General features: G+C 48.8%; 1 protein-coding gene across 1 annotated transcript in view; it reads left to right on the forward strand.

The window, feature by feature from the left end:
- SYT6 (synaptotagmin 6) overlaps positions 1–13647 on the forward strand; it is a 34875-nt gene extending 21228 nt beyond the window's left edge. Inside the window, exons 3-7 of the mRNA XM_032132893.1 lie at positions 625–1183; positions 4918–5038; positions 5889–6060; positions 6621–6771; positions 12099–13647. Coding sequence (XP_031988784.1) covers positions 625–1183; positions 4918–5038; positions 5889–6060; positions 6621–6771; positions 12099–12170 — 1075 coding nt within the window. The 3' untranslated portion in view covers positions 12171–13647. The remainder of the gene's footprint in view (positions 1–624; positions 1184–4917; positions 5039–5888; positions 6061–6620; positions 6772–12098) is intronic.
- The last annotated feature ends 5397 nt before the right edge of the window (positions 13648–19044 follow it).

Here is a 19044-nt window from a genome sequence, read left to right on the forward strand (position 1 = left end):
TTCTGATGAGTCTCTTGGAAAAGCCTGGAAGCAGCAATACCCAGCAAAGCCAGGCTGGACAGGGCTGGAAGCAAGCTGACCTAGGGGAAGATGTCCCTGCCTGTGGCAGGGGATGCAGTGAGATGAGCTTTAAAACCTTCTGAACCCAAACCATGCTGTGGTTCTACGAGTAAAGCCTCACCTTCTGAACTGGTCGTGGTTGTCTCACCAAAAGAAAAAGATAAAAAAAAAAAGGGATTTTTTTGCCTGAGAGCACTTAGTGCCAGTATCTTGGAAGTGTAAGGACTGAGGGTGGGGAAAGTCTCCATGTGGTGCTGTCTGTGATTTGGGTAAGGAGTTGTTGGGGCCCATCTGTTCAGCTGTGGGCTGTGACTCGTGCCACAGGTGAGAAAGTGCAGCTTGTGGCAAATACTCTGGAATTTAAGAAATTTGCTGGATTGATTCCTTGAAGGTTTTTGGAGCTGTTCCCCTCTGTTCACATCCATAACATACATGGTTTCTGTGCAGAGGTCAGGAGCACCTATTGAACTCGTTCTGTGCTCTCTTGCTTTCTGAGTCCAGGGGAGAAAAAGGAGAGCAATGTGCTTGGAAACCCACAGAGCTGTTTGTGTCTTCCTCCTGCAGGCACATCTCCTTCAAGAGGCACCTCCCCCGGCAGATGCACGTGTCCAGCATGGACTACGGCCTGGAGCCGCCGGCCGTGGCCGAGCAGCCGACCAGCATCGGCCGCATCAAGCCCGAGCTCTACAAACAAAAGACTGTGGACACCGAGGACCCCAAGAAGGAGGCAGAGAAAACCTGTGGGAAAATCAACTTCACTCTCAAGTACGACTATGAGAACGAGACGCTGACTGTCCGAATTCTCAGGGCTTTTGACTTGCCAGCCAAAGACTTCTGCGGCAGCTCGGATCCCTACGTGAAGATCTACCTCCTGCCCGACCGCAAGCGCAAGTTTCAGACGCGAGTCCACAGGAAGACCCTGAACCCCACCTTCGACGAGTCCTTCCACTTCCCCGTGCCCCACGAGGAGCTGGCGAGCAGGAAGCTCCACCTGAGCGTCTTTGACTTTGACAGGTTCTCCAGGCACGACATGATAGGAGAGGTTATCTTGGAGAACCTGTTCGAGGACTCAGACCTCTCCCGGGAGACTTCCATCTGGAGGGACATTCAGTACGCCACGACGGTGAGTATCTGCTGGGTGGTGTGGGGATTCTCCCCAGGGGTAAATCCTTCCTGACTCCCTTGCCTCCTGTTAGCCCCAGGGACCTGCAGCCATGGCACAGTTCTCTGCCACGTGCACATGATCCCAGTAAGAAAGAGCTCTGCGGGGCCAGTACCAGCCCGTTGGTGCTGAGAGGTGTTGGACGTGCTGCTGGCAACCCTTCCAGAGTTGGATTTGGGTCTTTTAGTAGTTCTTTTGAATTCCCCCTGGAAGGAAAGCCAAGCCTCAGAGAGGAAAAGTCCCAGCCCGTTCCATGTTCCACAGGGCTGGCAGGAGAAGCCAAGTGCTCACATTGATCGCTGAGTGCAGAGCAATGACATTAACCTCTCCATAATAGCTGTCTGCTCCTCCTCTGCCCTCCCAGGAGGATCTGGCTGGTCCTCAGGGCGAATGAACAACTGAACTGCTCTGCAGCTGGACACCAAATCAGCCATCACCATTGTCATTTCACATTGTTATTTCTGAAACTGAAAGATGAGACATCCCCACCCCTGTGGCTGGAAGCGTGGGCCCTGTCACATCTTTCCCAGTGACTGGCAGAATGCCACAACTTGCAAAAATCTGTCCTGCAGCTTCCCTCGTAGCTCATCTCATACCTTTGCTCTCCTGCTTTCTGTGCTGAGGAGGGAACTGTCAAACATGAATATATATTGTGGCCAGCAGTGCCAGAAGACATTTGCTTTGTAACTCTCAGCTTTTCTCTCAGCACCACGTTCCCCACCAGCTATACCCCTTGGTGACTTCCATCAGTGCTTGCTCTGCTGCAGGGTGTTCAGAACTTTCAGAAAGCTCTGTGAAGTCCAGCAGGTGTGCACAGCCCCGTGTCCTGTGCTGCTGTGCCCAAGGGGACGCGGTCCCAGGGCACTCAGGGGACACGGTGGGCACGCAGCATGTCACCCTGGGAGGTGGCTATGGGGCTGGAGCTGTCCTAGGAGGGCGCGGAGAGCTTTGGCCCTGCCAGCCTGAGGACACAGGGATGGATCTGGTGCCTGCCAGGCACCCTGGGGCAGCGCTGGAGCGTGCTGGGAGCTGCTCTGTGCTGCCTTTTGAGCACCTTGCTTGGAAGTGCTGTGGGAAGGAGGCACAGGATCAACCATGAGGAAAGCAATAGTTTTAGTTAGCAGGGTGCTCACAGCTCTTGGCTTCCAACCTGCAAACAGCGACAGATGTTATGATTGATGGATGGTAATGAAAGCAGAAATGCTGGCAGTGAGGCAAGCAGGCACCAGGCACATCCATTCACCCAGAGAGGGGCTGCTGGAAGGGGAGCAAAGTGCACCAGGTGTGCTGATGCCTCCTGGAGGAATCTGCCTGTTGGTTCTGCAAGCAATAGAGAATGTTTTCCTGGCTAAATAATCTCGTTTAATGGGGGAAAACCCCACAAAAGCAGGTGGAGATGTGCCAGCAGAAGGGTTATTGAGGGAAAAGCCTCCAGAGAAGGTGTGAGGGGAGCAGAGCCAACCCCATGCCCAAGATGTGCTGTGCAGCAGCCTGGCAGAGCTGCCACACATCCAGCACCACGTTTGTTTCCATCCCCTCGTCCTCTCTGTGCCATTCTTAAGGAATGTGTTGCTCCTGGAACATCTCAGCCAGCTGTAGCACACCCAAGGACATTTCTGTTTAATCAAAATTGGGAAGGGTAAATACAGTTTGCATAAAACCCCGAGAAAGCTCTGGGTGCCTTATAATGCATGAGATCAATGGTGTGGGTAAGAGGGTAGGGACACACTCAAGCACTGATCTGGTCAAATAGCCAGCACTCAGCTACTTAATTAATGACTGTACAGCTTGTGAATCAGGGAAACATTTTTGGTTTCAAGTTTATTGATTCAGAGCTTCCATTATTTCCTAAAAGGTACTGATAGGAATTTTGGAAATGTCCCAATGTCTATAATCTGCAAGAAAATAATGCACCCACAGGACACGCCTTGCTCTCCTGTATTTATGGTTGCAAAGAGAAATCTCTTGACCTGATACAGTGAGGTCAAAGAACAATTTATGTTCATTTTATACCCTGAACGGGTCCTCTCAGTGCAAGGAGAGGAATAGAAGATGAGATGGTGTCCAGAGGGTGCTGTCACCATCTCACACGGGGCTGCTCTCTTCTGACATCTTGTCCAAGGGCTCCTGACCTCATTCCTCCCAAACTAACTAAGAACAAAGAATGCATGAAAGAATGGACCCAATCAAGATTTTATATAATATTCATTAGTATTCTGCACGTCTAAGTGGAATAAAGATTTAATCTTTGCCTTACCTGAGAATGAGCAGGAAATAATTTGGCAAAAACCTCATCCATCAACAAGATCTATTCCCCTAACACTTAGCAAAGCTTTAAGTGCATTTACTTGTCTTTCTAGTTCCATCACTCTACTCCTAACAGCTACAATTTCTTTTCAGCAGATCATTATATCACATTGAAAGGAATCAAACACACTGTTTCCAAAAATAAATGGGTTGTTTGCTCTACAGATGTGGGATCTGTATGTAGAAAATAAGATATTTTTTTTTAAATCCATTTTTAGAAGGTGTTTGGAAATCTTTTCTGCTGACTTCAGATAATGATGCTTTCTAGTTTAAATAAGACATTTGGTTTGTTTATTTTTCCCTGAATTCCCAATGGCAAGGCAATGATGGAAAGGGCTTTTAGGAGGTGTAGTCGATGAAGCTGCAGGTACAAGAAGTGCTAAGAGCCATGGATAAAAGTTATTTGATGGGGCACTAAAAGATTAAATTGCATTGGCTTCTGTGTAATCCAAAAGTACCAAACATTTCTGAGTGCCATCTGCTGGTTAATTCCCCATTTATACTCACACACACACAGCCTCACACTGTGCCAGCTCCTTGAAGGTGTCTCAGAGGGCTTGGTGGTCCAAACGTAAACATGTCACAAACTAAAAGCTCAGTGGGCCCTTCATGGTTGTCTTCTGGTTTAAAGCTTTGACACCTCAGATGGTAACTGCCCAAGAACTCACGCTCAGCTTCAGAGAAAACCAGTGTGTTACTCAAAGATGTTTTCATTTTATGCAGAAATGTTGGGCACCGTCACAGTCATAAACCTCTATCACTGAATTCATCCCTGCCCATGGCAGGGGGTTGGAACTTGATTATATTTGAGGTCTTTTCCAACCCAAACCAGTCTGTGGTGTTGTGCACTGATGGCACTGGCTGTAGTAGGAAGTTTCCGAGGAGTTTGTTGCAGTGCACAACCGGAGAATACGGCACCACTGAGGGTCAGGAGCTCATCTTTCTGTCACCTCACTGTGTTTGTCACATTCCTGGAGGAACCAGGCACTAGAGACATGTACTGTACATTCAAACAAAACTTGATACTAGTTTGATTTCCTTACTGCATTGATTTGGTGTGAGATATCCCATCTCCTCTGTGTGAGCAGGGGAGCAGGAGTGCATCAGCTGTGCATTAGCTGTGCATTGCTGGGAGGCTGCAATGGGAAGCACAAAATCTGCTGAGGCAGAGGGAGATTGTCCTTAACTTAGATGTGAAGCTGTAACACATTCTTCCTGTTCTCTGTATTCATTTTTTAGCCAAATAGTATTGGGGTGCACTGGAATCACCACCATGAAGTGTCCTTCACTCCAAATGGCAAGCAGAGGAAGTGCTGTGGTGGAGGAGGAGGAGGCACCTGGCTGGTTCTGCACGTTTCCAATAAAATGTGTTCTCTGTTTTATTGAAGGAAAGCGTGGACCTGGGCGAGATCATGTTTTCCCTTTGTTATTTGCCAACTGCAGGTCGCCTCACCTTAACAGTCATTAAATGCAGGAATCTCAAAGCTATGGACATCACTGGTTACTCAGGTGGGTGTTTAGTGGCTGAGGGGGACCCCGTTGCATCCACATTTCCTCCTCTTCCCTCACAGTATCCTCAGTGGATGGTGGGTGAACCATCCCAGGAACACCTGAAAAAGCTTTGTCTGCATTTTAAGTGCAAACAAAATGTTTAAAGTTGAATTATCTGTCTGTTGTTTCCCATCCCACTGGAGGGTTTGGAGTGCCAGAGCTCTGATCCATCTCTTGGGTAGGACACTTAGATCTGTTGCAACCCTTTATAGCCAGAATCAACTGTCTCACCCCGAGATCAGGAAAGGATCATGGGCCACCTGGATAAATCCCACTGGAATGTGCATTCCCCTGTCCAGTGGCCAGTAGTCAAACCTAAGGATCACAGCCACCTGAAGACTGTTTGCATTCACAGTTTCAAAGAGCTGACATTCAGCGTGCACAAATTCTGGTTTTCATCATAAAAACCAGTGTCTTTTCCAGACACCAACTTAAGAGTATTTGAATTTCATTGTACAAAAGGCAGTGACAACAGAGACCTTTGCAGAAAATGTTTCTGCTCAGTTGGAGCCATACGAAATGTCTGAGAGTTGAGAATTCAGGTGAAGCCAGCTCATCCTTTCTGCAATAATAATATTGCAGTGCTGGTTCTCTGGTGCCTGAACCTCAGGTCACCACCCACACCAGTATGAGAAATGGTGGCTTTTACTGCTCTACAAACAAACTTTTTTCTCAAAGTGCATTTGAGGAGTGCCTCTGGCTCATTGGAACTCACAGCCCATCCTCTGATAAAGCTGTTTCTGCGTTGCAAAGGAAACAAAATATACCTCCCTCAACAAAAGGTCTTTTCCTATCTCTTCCTCCCTAGATCCATATGTCAAAGTGTCTTTGCTCTGTGACGGGCGAAGGCTGAAAAAGAAGAAAACCACCATAAAGAAAAACACACTTAATCCCACCTACAATGAAGCAATAATCTTTGACATTCCCCCCGAGAACATGGATCAAGTCAGCCTCCTTATCTCCGTCATGGATTATGATCGGTAGGTGGGAGGCTCTGGAGAGCTGGAGGGGAGAGCATCCCATTGGGTGCAGATTTTCCTTCTCAAATGCAATTTTCCGCAGTGTTTTCCACAGCCTCGATGGCAGAGCTCAGTGGTATCAACCTGTCTCTGGTGATTTATTGCTACAGTGACATTGATATTTATGGTTATGGAAAAGTAGCGAGTTTGGTAAAGCTGGTCCCTGCTTTATGGCATTTCCTTGAGCAAGTGCCATGCTCCCCTTGGTTATTTACTTATCCTGAATCCCATGTTAGAAAGCAAATAATGTGTGAGCGGCCCTGGGTGTATGAATTATGCATCGCTGAGCTTAGGGTTATTCCTGCTGTAGAGCTCTAGTCAAACTCCTTCCAGATCCTGTGTCTGGACTGATCTGCCTTTGAAATAATTTAAAAACTGCCATAATTGCTCGTGGTGGTGGCAGTGCTGGGGCAGACACCACAGCCCAGGCTCACCAGCAGCAGGAGCCAGGAGTTGCCTGGGCAGGTTTGGGCAGCCTGAGGGATGGATGGTGATGCTGCTGCTTCTCTGCCGTTCCTCAGGGTGGGCCACAACGAGATCATCGGCGTTTGCCGCGTGGGGGTCAACGCCGAGGGGCTGGGCAGAGACCACTGGAACGAGATGCTGGCGTACCCCCGCAAGCCCATCGCCCACTGGCACCCGCTGGTGGAGGTGAAGAAATCCTTCAAAGAGGTGTGTGGGGTTATCCTTCCCTTTCAGTGCCTGTGCTCAGCGTGAGTGGGCTGGCTCCAGGCTTTCAGAGCGCTCCTGCTCTCGCCTGGGATTTTCTGAGCAGAGCTGAGGGAATTTTCTCACCAGAAATGAACTCTAGAAAACAAGCACTTCTGTATTGCCTCGAAATAGCTCCTTGAGCTCGCAAGCAAGACTGAGAAGAACTGTATTTACAGATGTGACTGTTACATTTTGGGTTTTATCTTTTCTTTTTCTTTTTTTTTTTCCTTTTAAAATTAGAGACTGAGAGCAGTAAGGAAAGAGAATGCTGCTCTGATTGCAGAACAAATTGTCCAGGGATATTGCCTATTTCAAGTTTCAATTTTTCATCCTAAAAGATTTTTCTGTTGACTCATCTCCGAGCCTTTGAGGGAGAATAAATAGAACAAATGTAATTGCTCTAAGCATCTCCAGAGAAGGAGATTGACTTGATGCAGCCCCAGATCATAAAACAGGGCTGAAATGCCTGGGTACCTTTTTGACCACCTCTGGCATTTTCTTCCTCCTTGCACTCTGATCTCTCACGCTTCTATAGAGCTCTTTGGCTTTGCCTGATTCAGGTCATAACTTCTGGAGGAGAGAGATGTGGAAAAGGCACACATGCCTTTGACACTTCAAGTATGAGAAACAAGCTCCAGCATTTGTGGCCAGTGATACGATAATAAAGGCAATAAAACCTCCTGCAGTTTCTGGGGCTGAGGAGGTATTTTCCCTCAAAGCCACAGAATAAGTACTTAACAGAAAGCATCTCATTTTCCCCTTGAAGTTCAGTGCTGAGCTGCAGTGAAAGGCAGACACTGGGCTTGCTGAGATTCCAGAGTAGTGTGAATTAGTGTATAAACCCTTTGTTTCTTTGAAATCTGCTCCTTCCTCCAACAAAGAAAGGGTGGTGAGGCCCTGGCACAGGTTGCCCAGAGCAGCTGTGGCTGCCCCATCCCTGGCAGTGTCCAAGGCCAGGTTGGAAGGGGCTTAGAGCAGCCTGGGATAGTGGAAGGTGTCCCTGCCCATGGCAGGGTGTTGGAACTGAATGATCTTTTAGTTCCCTCCCAACCCAACCTGTTGTATGATCAAGGAGTCTGTTTGTGCTCAGTGCCCTCTGTCCCAGCCCAGGTCAATTGCACTCAAGGGAAAACCTGGCAATTGATATTTTAGCTTAAGACACAATGGAGATGGATATATCAGACAATGGACACCTGAAAATTTACCCTCCCTCAACTGAGATGATCTGTGAGCTCCCCTTGCACCTCTGTGAATCAGCCCAGGGATTAGCTATGCAGGACGGGGGTGAGTCAGAGCAGAATTAAACCCTTGTGCACTTTGTGTACAGTGCTAACTCTGCCTTTGGGTGCTGAGCAGCACCAGGATTTCATTCTCCTTCCCCTGCTGGAACCCTGGCCCTGGGCATGAGCCATGTCTGGGCAGGCTCCATGTGTCCCACTGCTATGGGGACCTGGGCACCAGCAGCCACAGGGTTTCAGCAGAAAGGGAATTGATCTATCCTTTGATCTCTTGGCATCTGTAGCACCTCACAGTGTGACACCAGCTGCCATGGCTGACCCAGGGGCAGCAGTTCTTTCTCCAGGTTGCAATTTTTGTGGCTTTACTACACAATTTTTCAGATGCAGGTGAGGTTTTGAAAGAAAAACTCCTGTGAAGTTTTTGAAAATCACTAGGAAGAAAGAAAGAAAAAAAAAGCATTATTGTTATGATAAAACACGAAGAAACCAAGGAAGACATGGAAGATGACTCACCTTCTAAAATATACTTTGAAAACCGTGGCTGAGCCCCCAAGACTCTGGAAAAAACCTGAGTGAATCATTTCACCCCTCAATGCACCGGTCAGGAGCTCTGCTTAAAAGGAAAGAAAAAGCCCTCTGATCATCTGTTCTGGTATTTCTGCCACAAACTGGTGCACAGAGCCAGCAAGCAAATGGTCCCTGTGTTTATTTGCCCTTTTAGGTTTTAGCACTGCTGTCTGCAAATCCCCAGTGCAGCCTAAAAGAAAAACTGAACGGAAAAGGCACAGGCTCCTGGAGACAAATTAATGGGAAATGGTATTTGTTGGTTACAAGTCATTGCATCATCTTTTCCATGTTGTGTTTGGGCATTTTTGGAAAGAAATTTGGGGGTTTTGGTCCTGTACCCTCAGCTCTGGGTCCCTGTGCAGCTGCTCCATCTTTCCAGGCTCTGTGGGCTGCTGGCTCTCTGTGCCTCTGCCCTGACTGAGGATGCTGGGGGAGAGCTGCTGGCCCTCCATCCCTTCTTCACCCTTTGTTGGGGTGAACTCGGGCTGTGCTGACATCTTGAGCCTTCATCCTCCTCTTTGTCTTCTTCATCTTCATCTCCAGGCGCCTTTGCAGCAGCAAATGGAGCGTTTGCTTCCCAGTTGATCCTCGTGATGGTGTCTGTGTGCTCTGACCCTCAGTGACAGCCTCTGGCTCCATCTGAGTCTTCCCTGATGGAGTGCTTGACCTCAAGCCCAAGGCGAGGATTGAATTGTCCCTTTGATGTTTAAATGGAGGGATGGGTGACCGGAGCTGTTTGCCCGGGGACACGGAGCTGCTCCAGGCACTGCCATCTCCCCACACTGTGGTGGGGGTCCCAGCCCCCTCCCCACCACTCAGGGGGGAGAAAAGTGTGGGAACGTGGAATTTCTTTGCTAACCAACACCCTGCCTGGTGTGCTTTGGAAGAGCTTTGGCCAGGAGAAAGTGCTCCCACCGTATTTTGACTACAGCTCAGAATCACAGTTTCTGGTGAATTTGCCAGGAAAAGTGTCACCAGAGACGTGCTGCTCCAGGAGGATGGCCCAGCCCTGACCCTCTTACCCTGCCACAGCAGGGATGGATGGATGGATGGATGGATGGATGGATGGATGATTGTGTCCATGATGTTGGACCAATGACCTCCTCCTCCGTTGGGCCACTGGTCCAACAATGGTTCTTTGTCCACCATGAGGACCTGGGCAGCTCCAGCCTGTCCCAGCAGCCGCAGTGCTGGGCTAACATGGTCCAACCCCTCACTTCTGTGCTGACAGCACCTCAGGCCCTTCCTCCATGAGCTGGTGCCACTCCTTCTTCGCTTTCACTGATGCAAAAGGCTCCAGTGAAAAGGGAAATGCTTCGGATGCACATCATGTCTTTGATTGCTCCATATTTATCAACAGTGAATAACAAACCATAATGACTGCACTTCACTAATGACCATCATCACTAAAGAGAGAACATGGAGAACATGTGCAAATGAATCATTAATTACAGGCTTTTAAGCGCTATCCTCCTCACACAGATGTTCAGAAGGCGAGTTTCTGAGCAGAAAGGGAGAATCCCTCTTGCTGCTCCATTGTGGGGTTATTCCAACAATAATTTCTTCCCCTCAGCACAAGTTGTTCCTGGTGTTCAGCCCCGAGGTCCCTCTGGCAGCTGCTGCCTCCCCGAGTGCTTCAGCCACCCCACCCATGTTCCTTCTGCATTCCTCCACACACCCATCAGCCAGGTTCAGGGATGTGTCCACAAGGGGAAATATAAAATTACTGCTCCTTCTTCCAGGCTTTGAAGGGAACTTCTGAAAACTGGAATTTCCCCTGTTATCTACAAAAGACAAACCCTGGTATCGCAGAGTCGCATCATCAGCGCGATGCAAAACGGGTCTTTGATGTTGCCAAGTGCCTCTGACATCCAGCAGGGGAGCATTTATTTGTTTAAAACATCGTTCCAGATAAAAACTGATAACTCTGCTGAGAGCCGAGTCATGCCCATAATGAAAAATAAGCATTTGTCTTTAAAGATAAGCCCTTCCAGACTTCTGGGCCTTTTTTACTTTGAACTGGTCCCAGTTTCTGACTGCTGACTACACAATGCATGGCCCACCTTTTTGAATTAAATGAAGGAAAAGTATCTCCAGGACTTATTCTTGGAAGAGTTTTCATCACATTTTTGGAGTAGCAACGTTGTCGTTGTCATTGTCATGCAGCCAGCAGGAGGCAAAGAGCATGGGGAAGGCTCTGCCAAAAGCCCATTTCTATCGTAATTTCTGCGATCTGTTATTTTACTGGCAATGCTCATGGGGAGTTTGTATCCGTATTATCAATTCCTCAGGGATTTTGGCCAATATATCTGACATGAGAAATATAGAAGGAAGTGTTTCCTTTCCTTAAGGCAGCTGTTTGGCAGGACAAGTTTCTCATCTTCATTCATTAATTTCTGCTCAGCCCTGATGAAATTGAGGCTGTTGAGTGCAAACCTGTGCAGGGAGTTACTTTACACTGACTGGCTTCTTTGGGGAAGGAAACTGGTCAAACTGGTCAAACTGGCCAAATTTTTGACCATTCCAAACCCATGGAGCATCTGCAAGGGCTTGTTTGCCCTGCTCAGCCTCCCTGTGAGCACCAGGCTGCTGCTCTCTTGTCTTCATTTGTGATGGCTTTGCCAAGGCAAGCGTGAAGTCTGGTTCCCCAAGTGAGTTTTCACCCAGAGAAATGAAATTCATACATGCTTGAACATTAATATCAGCCAGCAAAGAGTTTCTGCTTATGTGGGAGGGGAGGGAATTGATCCAGGCAGTGGAAATTCTGCCTCCCGTTGTCTCTATGAGATGTCTATAATTTGTCATTGGAATTTAATAAAACAAGATGGTGAGATGGGCAAGTGCTCAAAAGCTTCAGGAGTAATGGTTTGAATTATGATAATAGCCCCCAAGGCAGATGATGAATAATTTAGGATACCCTAAGTATGGCAAAAATAATGTTTGCTCCATCCACCGAGTCTCTGATCTGATTTTCCCTTTGAGAAATGTCTCCAGTGCTGTGGACAGAGCTGCTGTGGAGTAAAATTACCAGACTGGAAAGACTCAAGTACTTCTGAGCTTAGACAGTATTTTTAAACCGAGAAGACAACAGCAATAAAGCAGGGAAGAGCTGAGAGCACTTTGTCTTCACAGCACACACAGATACTGCTTATTTTCCCCTTTTTTTTTTTTGGTGAGGAATCCTCACAATTGGGAATTGATTTACAAAGCAGTAAAGTAGATTGTTCAGTAATTCCTCCTGAGTGGTTAAACACAGGCATTGCATGAGTTGGAACTCGTAGAGCAGATGGGAACACGGCAGGGCAGGAGTCGGGCAGGGGTGGGATGAGGTGGATGGGATGGGATGGGGTGGGGTGGGATAAAATGGGATGGGATGGGATGGGAATACTGAGGAAGAGGGGATGGACGACACAATGCAGGGTTGGGAATAACCCCAGATAATCCCTCCTGTTTGCTTAACTTGCTTTCTCTTCTGTCCTCCAGTGGCACGGCCGGGCAGCGAGCTTCGACAGCCAGGGCTCCTGTCCCTCCCCCAAGCCGCCCCCCACACCGTGATCCAGAGCAGGAAGAGGAAAATGGGACTAAACCAAGTAATTTTTGCGCTTGGCCTTCAGTCTCAGGTTGCTGAGGGGCGGTGGCAGCAGCGGGACTTTCTGGTGTAGTTGTTCCTGCGTAAGTAAAGGTAGAAACCCGTTTTGTGGTCAAATATGTTTTTGTCTAATATGTCTCCCAAGGTGATGTTATTTTTGTGGCTTTTGCTGTACAGATCTGTTTCCAGAGGGAGAAGGTGGACTGAGACGTGTGCTGGGAGTTTGGTCTGTAAAATAATGTGTAAAATAGTTTTTAGTGTGTGCAAAGGCTGGAAAGGGGCGAGGAGGTGTCTGCAGAGAGCAGAGGTGGCTGGGACGGGGGGGCAGTGGCCACTGGAAAAGCCGTGGCAGAAGATGGGAGAGACTCTTCCAAGCCGCCAGCAGCTCCGTCCTCGTGGCCAGCCCCAGCCCTGCAGAGCGTTCCCAGGTTTCCTGTTCATGTAGAGGTGTCCATGAGCTCTTAGAAGTTTGTGCAGTGTGTACCCCATAATTCCTTTTGTCATATATAAAAAAATGCTGTTGATTCCTCAGGAGGGAAACCCTGGGTTTTTTCCCCTGTATCTGAAGTCTCCTCAGAGCTATTTGCATGAACCATTTCTTCAGCCCCCTTTGTAGCTGCTGCTCATCCCCCAGGACATCCCCGCGTTATCTGGAGCGGAGGGAACGGCCTTGCCACGGGTGGGATTCAGAAAAAAAAGGGAGAAAGTGTTACAGAAATGGGTGACACCCCTACATGACCACTGGATCTCTATTCCTTATCTCATCCAAGGAATAAAGGGAGACCCAAGGGGGAAAGGGAAACACGGAAACATGGCTGATGCTAAAAAAAGCTTCCAAACCTTTTTCTTAAGACTGTCAGCACTTCCTTAAAGAATAAAGTTTCTCAGCCCAAGCCCTGAAGGAAGGTCAAGTTCTGGGGAAAAAAAAAAAATGAAGCTTTGCTGGTTCCTTGGCTGCAGAGGCCAAGAATGAAGTTAGAACATCCCAAGTACTGGCTTTGCAGCTAAATCTGCTGATCTTTATCAGCCAGCTGTGGATTTTGGACGCTTTCTCATCACGGATTTTTCTCTGAGTTAAGAAGTGCGTTAGTGCTGTTTATTACACCCCAATTAAATCAAGCAAAAGCAAATATTTTGGTTTCGAGGTAGAATCTGCGAGCGAGGCAGCCGGTTCTCCTCCCCTCAGGTTAGCAGGACTGCGTTCATCAGCCACAATCCTCAGGTCAACTTCAGTTCCCATTTTCCCAAATGTCACCACGTCACCCCTGGCTGCACATCACGGCTGGCAGAGAGGGGTGTTTGCATTGCACCTGGGTGAGATGAATCCTTTGTTCAGTGAAGGGTAAATACATCATTCCTCATCACACCTTGTGTCTTAATTCTCTTTATGTGCCACATGCTATAGAAGCAGAAACTCAATAAAATTATTTTATTTGTAAGTGCTGCCCTGTCTGGTGAAGTATTTCCTCCTGTGGAAGCAGTAATTGTGTGTTGTGTGGTGTTGGATGGGTGCAGCGATCACAGTGGGAGCTGTAAAATGTGATAATGACAGAGCCTGGCACCATGTGGGGCTGGGCAAGGGCAGACGGTGTCATTTGGAGCAGACCTCAGCTCTGCAGCTCCTGGTTGGGCTGGGACAGTCACTCCATCCCCTGGGGAGCAGCTGAGCACCGGTTGCAGCAGCAAAAAGTGTATTTCAAGCACACTGCAACAAAGAAGTGCTAAAACAGCATTAATTTCACAGCACAGAGCGTTCTGTGGGCTTCTGCTGAGGAACAAGGGGAGGACAGCCTTTCTGAGACCATCATCCCGTCCAGGAATGTCCCATGTCTTATTATGGGGAAGAGTTTCTGACCATTAAACTGATTGACTGGGTGGGTCAAACACTGGCCCCGAGCCCCTGGACCTTTGCCAGGGCTGGAGGAGCCTCAGGGAAGCAGGGCACTGAGCTGGCAGTGCCTCCGGCAGGCTGGCAAACCAAAGGGCAAGACGTCCCCAGAAGAAGCCACAGCAGTCCCAGCTGATGGCACTTGACAATCATTAATTGCACCAACCCACTCAAATCCTTTTCTTCTCTAATCCAGGCTTTTTGGGTTTTGGCATTCTCTGTATAATCTCCATCTTTTATCCATTCTCCTTTTTATCGAGGATTTAGTCAAAACATACGTGGGGTTTGACACAAAGCTGCTATTTTTAATCCTCACTTCACACAGATAATCAATTTCCCCTCAATACTGGCTGTCACTCGCATTGCTGGAAAACTGGATCTCATGTTAGTGAATAACACCCGTGCCTGGGTGGCTCAACCCCTCCTACATTTAGATTTTAAATGCTGAGGTTTTGCCACGTCCCTCAGCCAGGGGATAATCAGCCCATTGTGTGTTTGTCATCGCAGCCACTGGGGGGGATTGGTCACACTCATGGAGACGATCTCCACGTACCAGGGCAAAGAGTTCCCTTTCACCCAGGGAGGGATTAGAGCTCTGGGAAGGAGCTGAGCCTGGCACAAGAACTGTCCCAAGATTTGTTGAGTTGTTTTCTTGCTCCTCACTTGCTGCTCTCAACCCTGTAATAGCAACTCACAAGAAATTTCAATTATTTCCAAGCAAAATAAGGAGGGTCACCCCAGGGCCATGTCCCACAGGAGGGTTGGCCATCCTGGGGCTCCTTTGAAACTTGCTGCAAAGGGGAGGATGCTGCTGCAAGCAGCCACAAATGAACAGTCTGTTTTATTGAGTACTGCAAGCAAAATAAACACACAGAGCATTCCCAGACCTTCATTTTTTTCCTCCTTTCTTTTCAGTTTTGGTCTCACAGTCTCCATTTTCATCAGCAACTGACTGGCTGCAGGGAGGGCAGGGGACACTGGAGGGAGGGAGGCCATGTAGTGATGATTTGTTTAATTTGGGGACTTGGGGACAAGGGAAATCCCATGGGTCCAGCTCATTGCAAGGGATCAGAGGGCTGGGAATTGTCCCAGCCTTGTGCCCTCCCACCAATTTGAGAACAAAGTAAGTTGTATCTGAGGAAAAAGCGGAAAACATCCAGTGGGAAGTGAGTTTCAGACATGGAATCACGGAATGGATGGGTTGGAAGGGACATTAAAACCCAACCAGTGCCACCCCTGCCATGGGCAGGGACACCTTCCACTGTCCCAGGTTGCTCCAAGCCCCATCCAGCCTGGCCTGGGACACTTCCAGGGATTCAGGGGCAGCCACAGCTGCTCTGGGCACCCTGTGCCAGGGCCTGCCCACCCTCACAGGGAGGAATTTCTTCCCAATATCCAGCCAGGGTAATATTCTCCAATATTGGCTTCTCACTGATCACATTATTGTGTGATGGGGTTTTTTCCCATACCTCAGCAACACATTTGTTTGGCAAAGTGAAGAATCTTGTCATAACAATTCATATTTAGTCTCCAAATGTGGCATTTAATTGCTAATTACAGAATGCTACTCACAGGTTGGCAAACCACACACACCAAAGAAAAAAAGGCCAGTGAGGAAGAAAACAACTGGGGGTTTATAAGGGTTTAAGAAATAAACAAACATGGTCTTTAATTATCTTAGGGGAAAAAATAGCAACTAAGACATAAATTTAACTTCAGTATTGATGTTTGTGTCACAGCTGCCATAGCAAGGCTGGCTCTGTGTCCCTGGGGCTGGGAATCACTTCTATATGGGAAGTTTTTGGGAACAAGAATGGCAAACCCCACCTGGATGCCAGGAGCTGGAGGGAGGGACTGACGGATGGGGGCTCTGGCGCTCTGGATCCCAAACCCAGCTCTGTGCAGCTTCATGGGATGAAGGAGAGATGCAGAGAGGGCAGTGCAGGGACACACAGAACATTCCTGGATCTCACAGCAATTGCTGCCACTCCAAAGGGTGACTCAGTGGTGACAGACAGGGTTTGTGGGCACAGGCAGCTCCAGGGGGGCCCAGCTCTCAGGCAGGAGCAGCTTTGTGTGCTTTGATTTCAATTTTATTCTATTTCATCCCAAACCTTTTATTTACACATAATTCTTGATTAGCCTGTAAAGAGCATTCAGTCAATGGGCTCAGTCCCAAACACATCCCAATCCTCCTTCAGTCTTTAGTTCAAGCAATGTCAGTTCAGATAATTTTATCTTTGCTTGCAAGATAATAAATTAGACAGAAAATTATATATAGCTCATTGGAGAAAATTACAGTCCTGATCCTCGAGATCCTGATCTCAGTCCTCTGTTTGTTCTTCACTTTTACTACTTCTGTTATTTGCCTCCTAATTAGGCAACCCCAGACTTCTCAATCTCATTTTGCCAGAGGTTTTCTCCCCCAGGGCCCTCATTGTTCTCCCTGCCATTAAGATTATCCATCAGCGCAGTTGTGCACTTATTTAAATGCCGGGTCAGGGATCTCATCTCTGCTTCTAATGCCTCATGCAAGGATGTTCTCCCTGGGACTGCAAACCCTGCCTGTCATTTCCAGGGAGTCACAGCTCCTGGATGAACAAACCCAGGGGGCAGGGGGGGCTGGGATGCTCATCCCAGCACCAGATATCCCAGGAGACCTGGGTGATCCCTGCACGGGGCAAGAGATGCCTGCTGGATTAGGACAAGGGGGAACGGTTTTAAACTAAAGGAGGGTGGATTTAGCTTAGGTATTAGGAAGGAATTGTTCCCTGGGAGGGTGGGCAGGCCCTGGCACAGGGTGCCCAGAGCAGCTGGGGCTGCCCCTGGATCCCTGGCAGTGCCCAAGGCCAGGCTGGATGGGGCTTGGAGCAGCCCGGGACAGTGGAAGGTGTTGGGGTTGGGACTGGATGAGCTTTAAGGGCCCTTCCCACCCAAACCATCTGTGATTCATTTGGCCATAAGAGGTGGTGCAGTTTGCTCCTTTGCTGGGGTGAGCATCACTCCAAAATCCTCTTTGACAAGAAGCCAGAGCTGCAGGTGAGCCTGGGAGAAGTGGAATTTGTCTCCTCTTTGCAGAGGCACAGGCTTGGATATTCTGGATTTCTGTCCAAGAGCCAGAGGCATCCCAGGAGCTCTGCCTGGCTCCCAAACCCCTGCAGCAGCAATGTTACTTAAATGTACAAGAAATGAATTTTTTTTCTGGACTTTTCCTAAAGATAATTTGTAATTATATTTTACAGCTTTATATATATGTATCTTTGAGACAGTGCGTTAGTCATGCAAATATAATTATATATCTTACGTTCCCGTGTCATTTTTAATTAAAAACATGGTATTTAAAGCACATATATTTCAAAAATCCAACATAGGCTTCTATTAAAAATGCAGTTCGTTAAAGCTAATAAAGTACCTGGATGGGTCAGGACAAACCCAGAGCCTGCTCCGTTGCCGTGGGAACAGCCGGCATCAAAGCCGAGTGCAGCCGCGGTAACCTGAAGCACCCGAAATAACAGGGAAAATGTGATTAGGGGACAAACCCAGCCCGAATCCGAGCAGCGTTTTCCCGGCTGCGGTGCCAGATGTGGCAGATCGGGGCCAGATCCCCGTTTCCCGGGGCTGGAGGAGCTGTCGGGAGTGGCCGAGTGGCGATTCCGACGCTGGACCCCCAAGGGCATCCCACGGGAATGCGATGTGGGGCAGCCTGGGGGGAGTTTGGGCACAGGAGCCCGGGCAGGGAAACATCCCAGAGCCGAGCGGAGCATGGGGAGCGCGACCCAGCCATCCAATTCACATATGCAAATATTTTTCTGGCTCGTTAATTGCTTCCGAAGTGGAAGATTTCTCCTAATCTCCCATTAGCAGCTGCACATCCCTCTCCATTCCAAATTGCCGTGGTTGAGGGTTTGTGGCTGTCGGCAGGGACAGAGTGGAGGAGCGGTAATTTTTTAATTAAGTCGCTTTGCCGGCGTTCCTCCCGGGTGGCTGAGAGAAACGAGGGAGGATTTTGCTCATCGCTCTGCTGATTCCCTGGAGACCACTCTGCCCACCCCTCCGGGGATGCCCCACCAAATCTCCCTGTCCCAGTTCTGCTCTGCACCAGCCCAGTGCGGACACTGGTCCCACAGGACCAGTCCCGGGCAGGGTGAAAACCCCCGGAGCACCTCTGCTCCAAAGGCAGCTGCACCAGGAGCAGCTCCGGACACAGCTCCCACTTCCCGGAGATGATTTAATGTGGTTTTTCTGGGACGTGATGGTTACAGAAAGCAGGAGCACCTTCCTGCCTGGGGCATAACCTCAGCTCTGCCTAATGACCCTCTGATTGCTGCCCTCTGCGTCCTCACGGGGCTGCTCCCTCCACAGGGATGCACCTCGTGTGCTGAGGGAATTCTCCCCTCCTTCCTCAGGCCAGCAGGATCTGAGGAAGCATCAGGATGCACCAGGGAGCATCCCATGGTTGTGGAGGATTCTCCTCCTCCGGCTGCTCACTGGAAGCATCTGTGGTGCCTCGGGACTGGCCAAGTGCCACCCTGGGCATGCAGACCCAGCTGTGTTGGGTACTCCAGACAAAAGGGATGGTGCTGGCGTGGATCAGGACCTTTCCAAGCTCATCCCTCCAGGGCGATGCCACCCTTGAGGGCTGTGCTGCCCTGGAGTTCTTGGATGGTGCTGTCATTCCCAAAACAAAAGTTCCTGGCAGCAGGAATGGAGCTGATGATGCAATTAAAATAATTATTTCCTAAACCTGCATGTCCCTCCAAGCCTCTGGAAGTGGCTCTTGCAGTGGAGAGGAGAATGGAAGAGCGGGCTCAGAGCTGCCTGGTTTGCCAGCACACAGCTGAGCATGAGAGGGGATGATGACACTACACCCCAGCTGTGCTAAATTTCATGGGATTTATTGGTACTGATGTCTCTTGATTAAATTATATTTCTTTCTTCATTTATTCTCTAAC

Source organism: Corvus moneduloides, chromosome 24 (assembly GCF_009650955.1).
Source record: "Corvus moneduloides isolate bCorMon1 chromosome 24, bCorMon1.pri, whole genome shotgun sequence".
NCBI classification, from domain to species: Eukaryota; Metazoa; Chordata; class Aves; order Passeriformes; family Corvidae; genus Corvus; species Corvus moneduloides.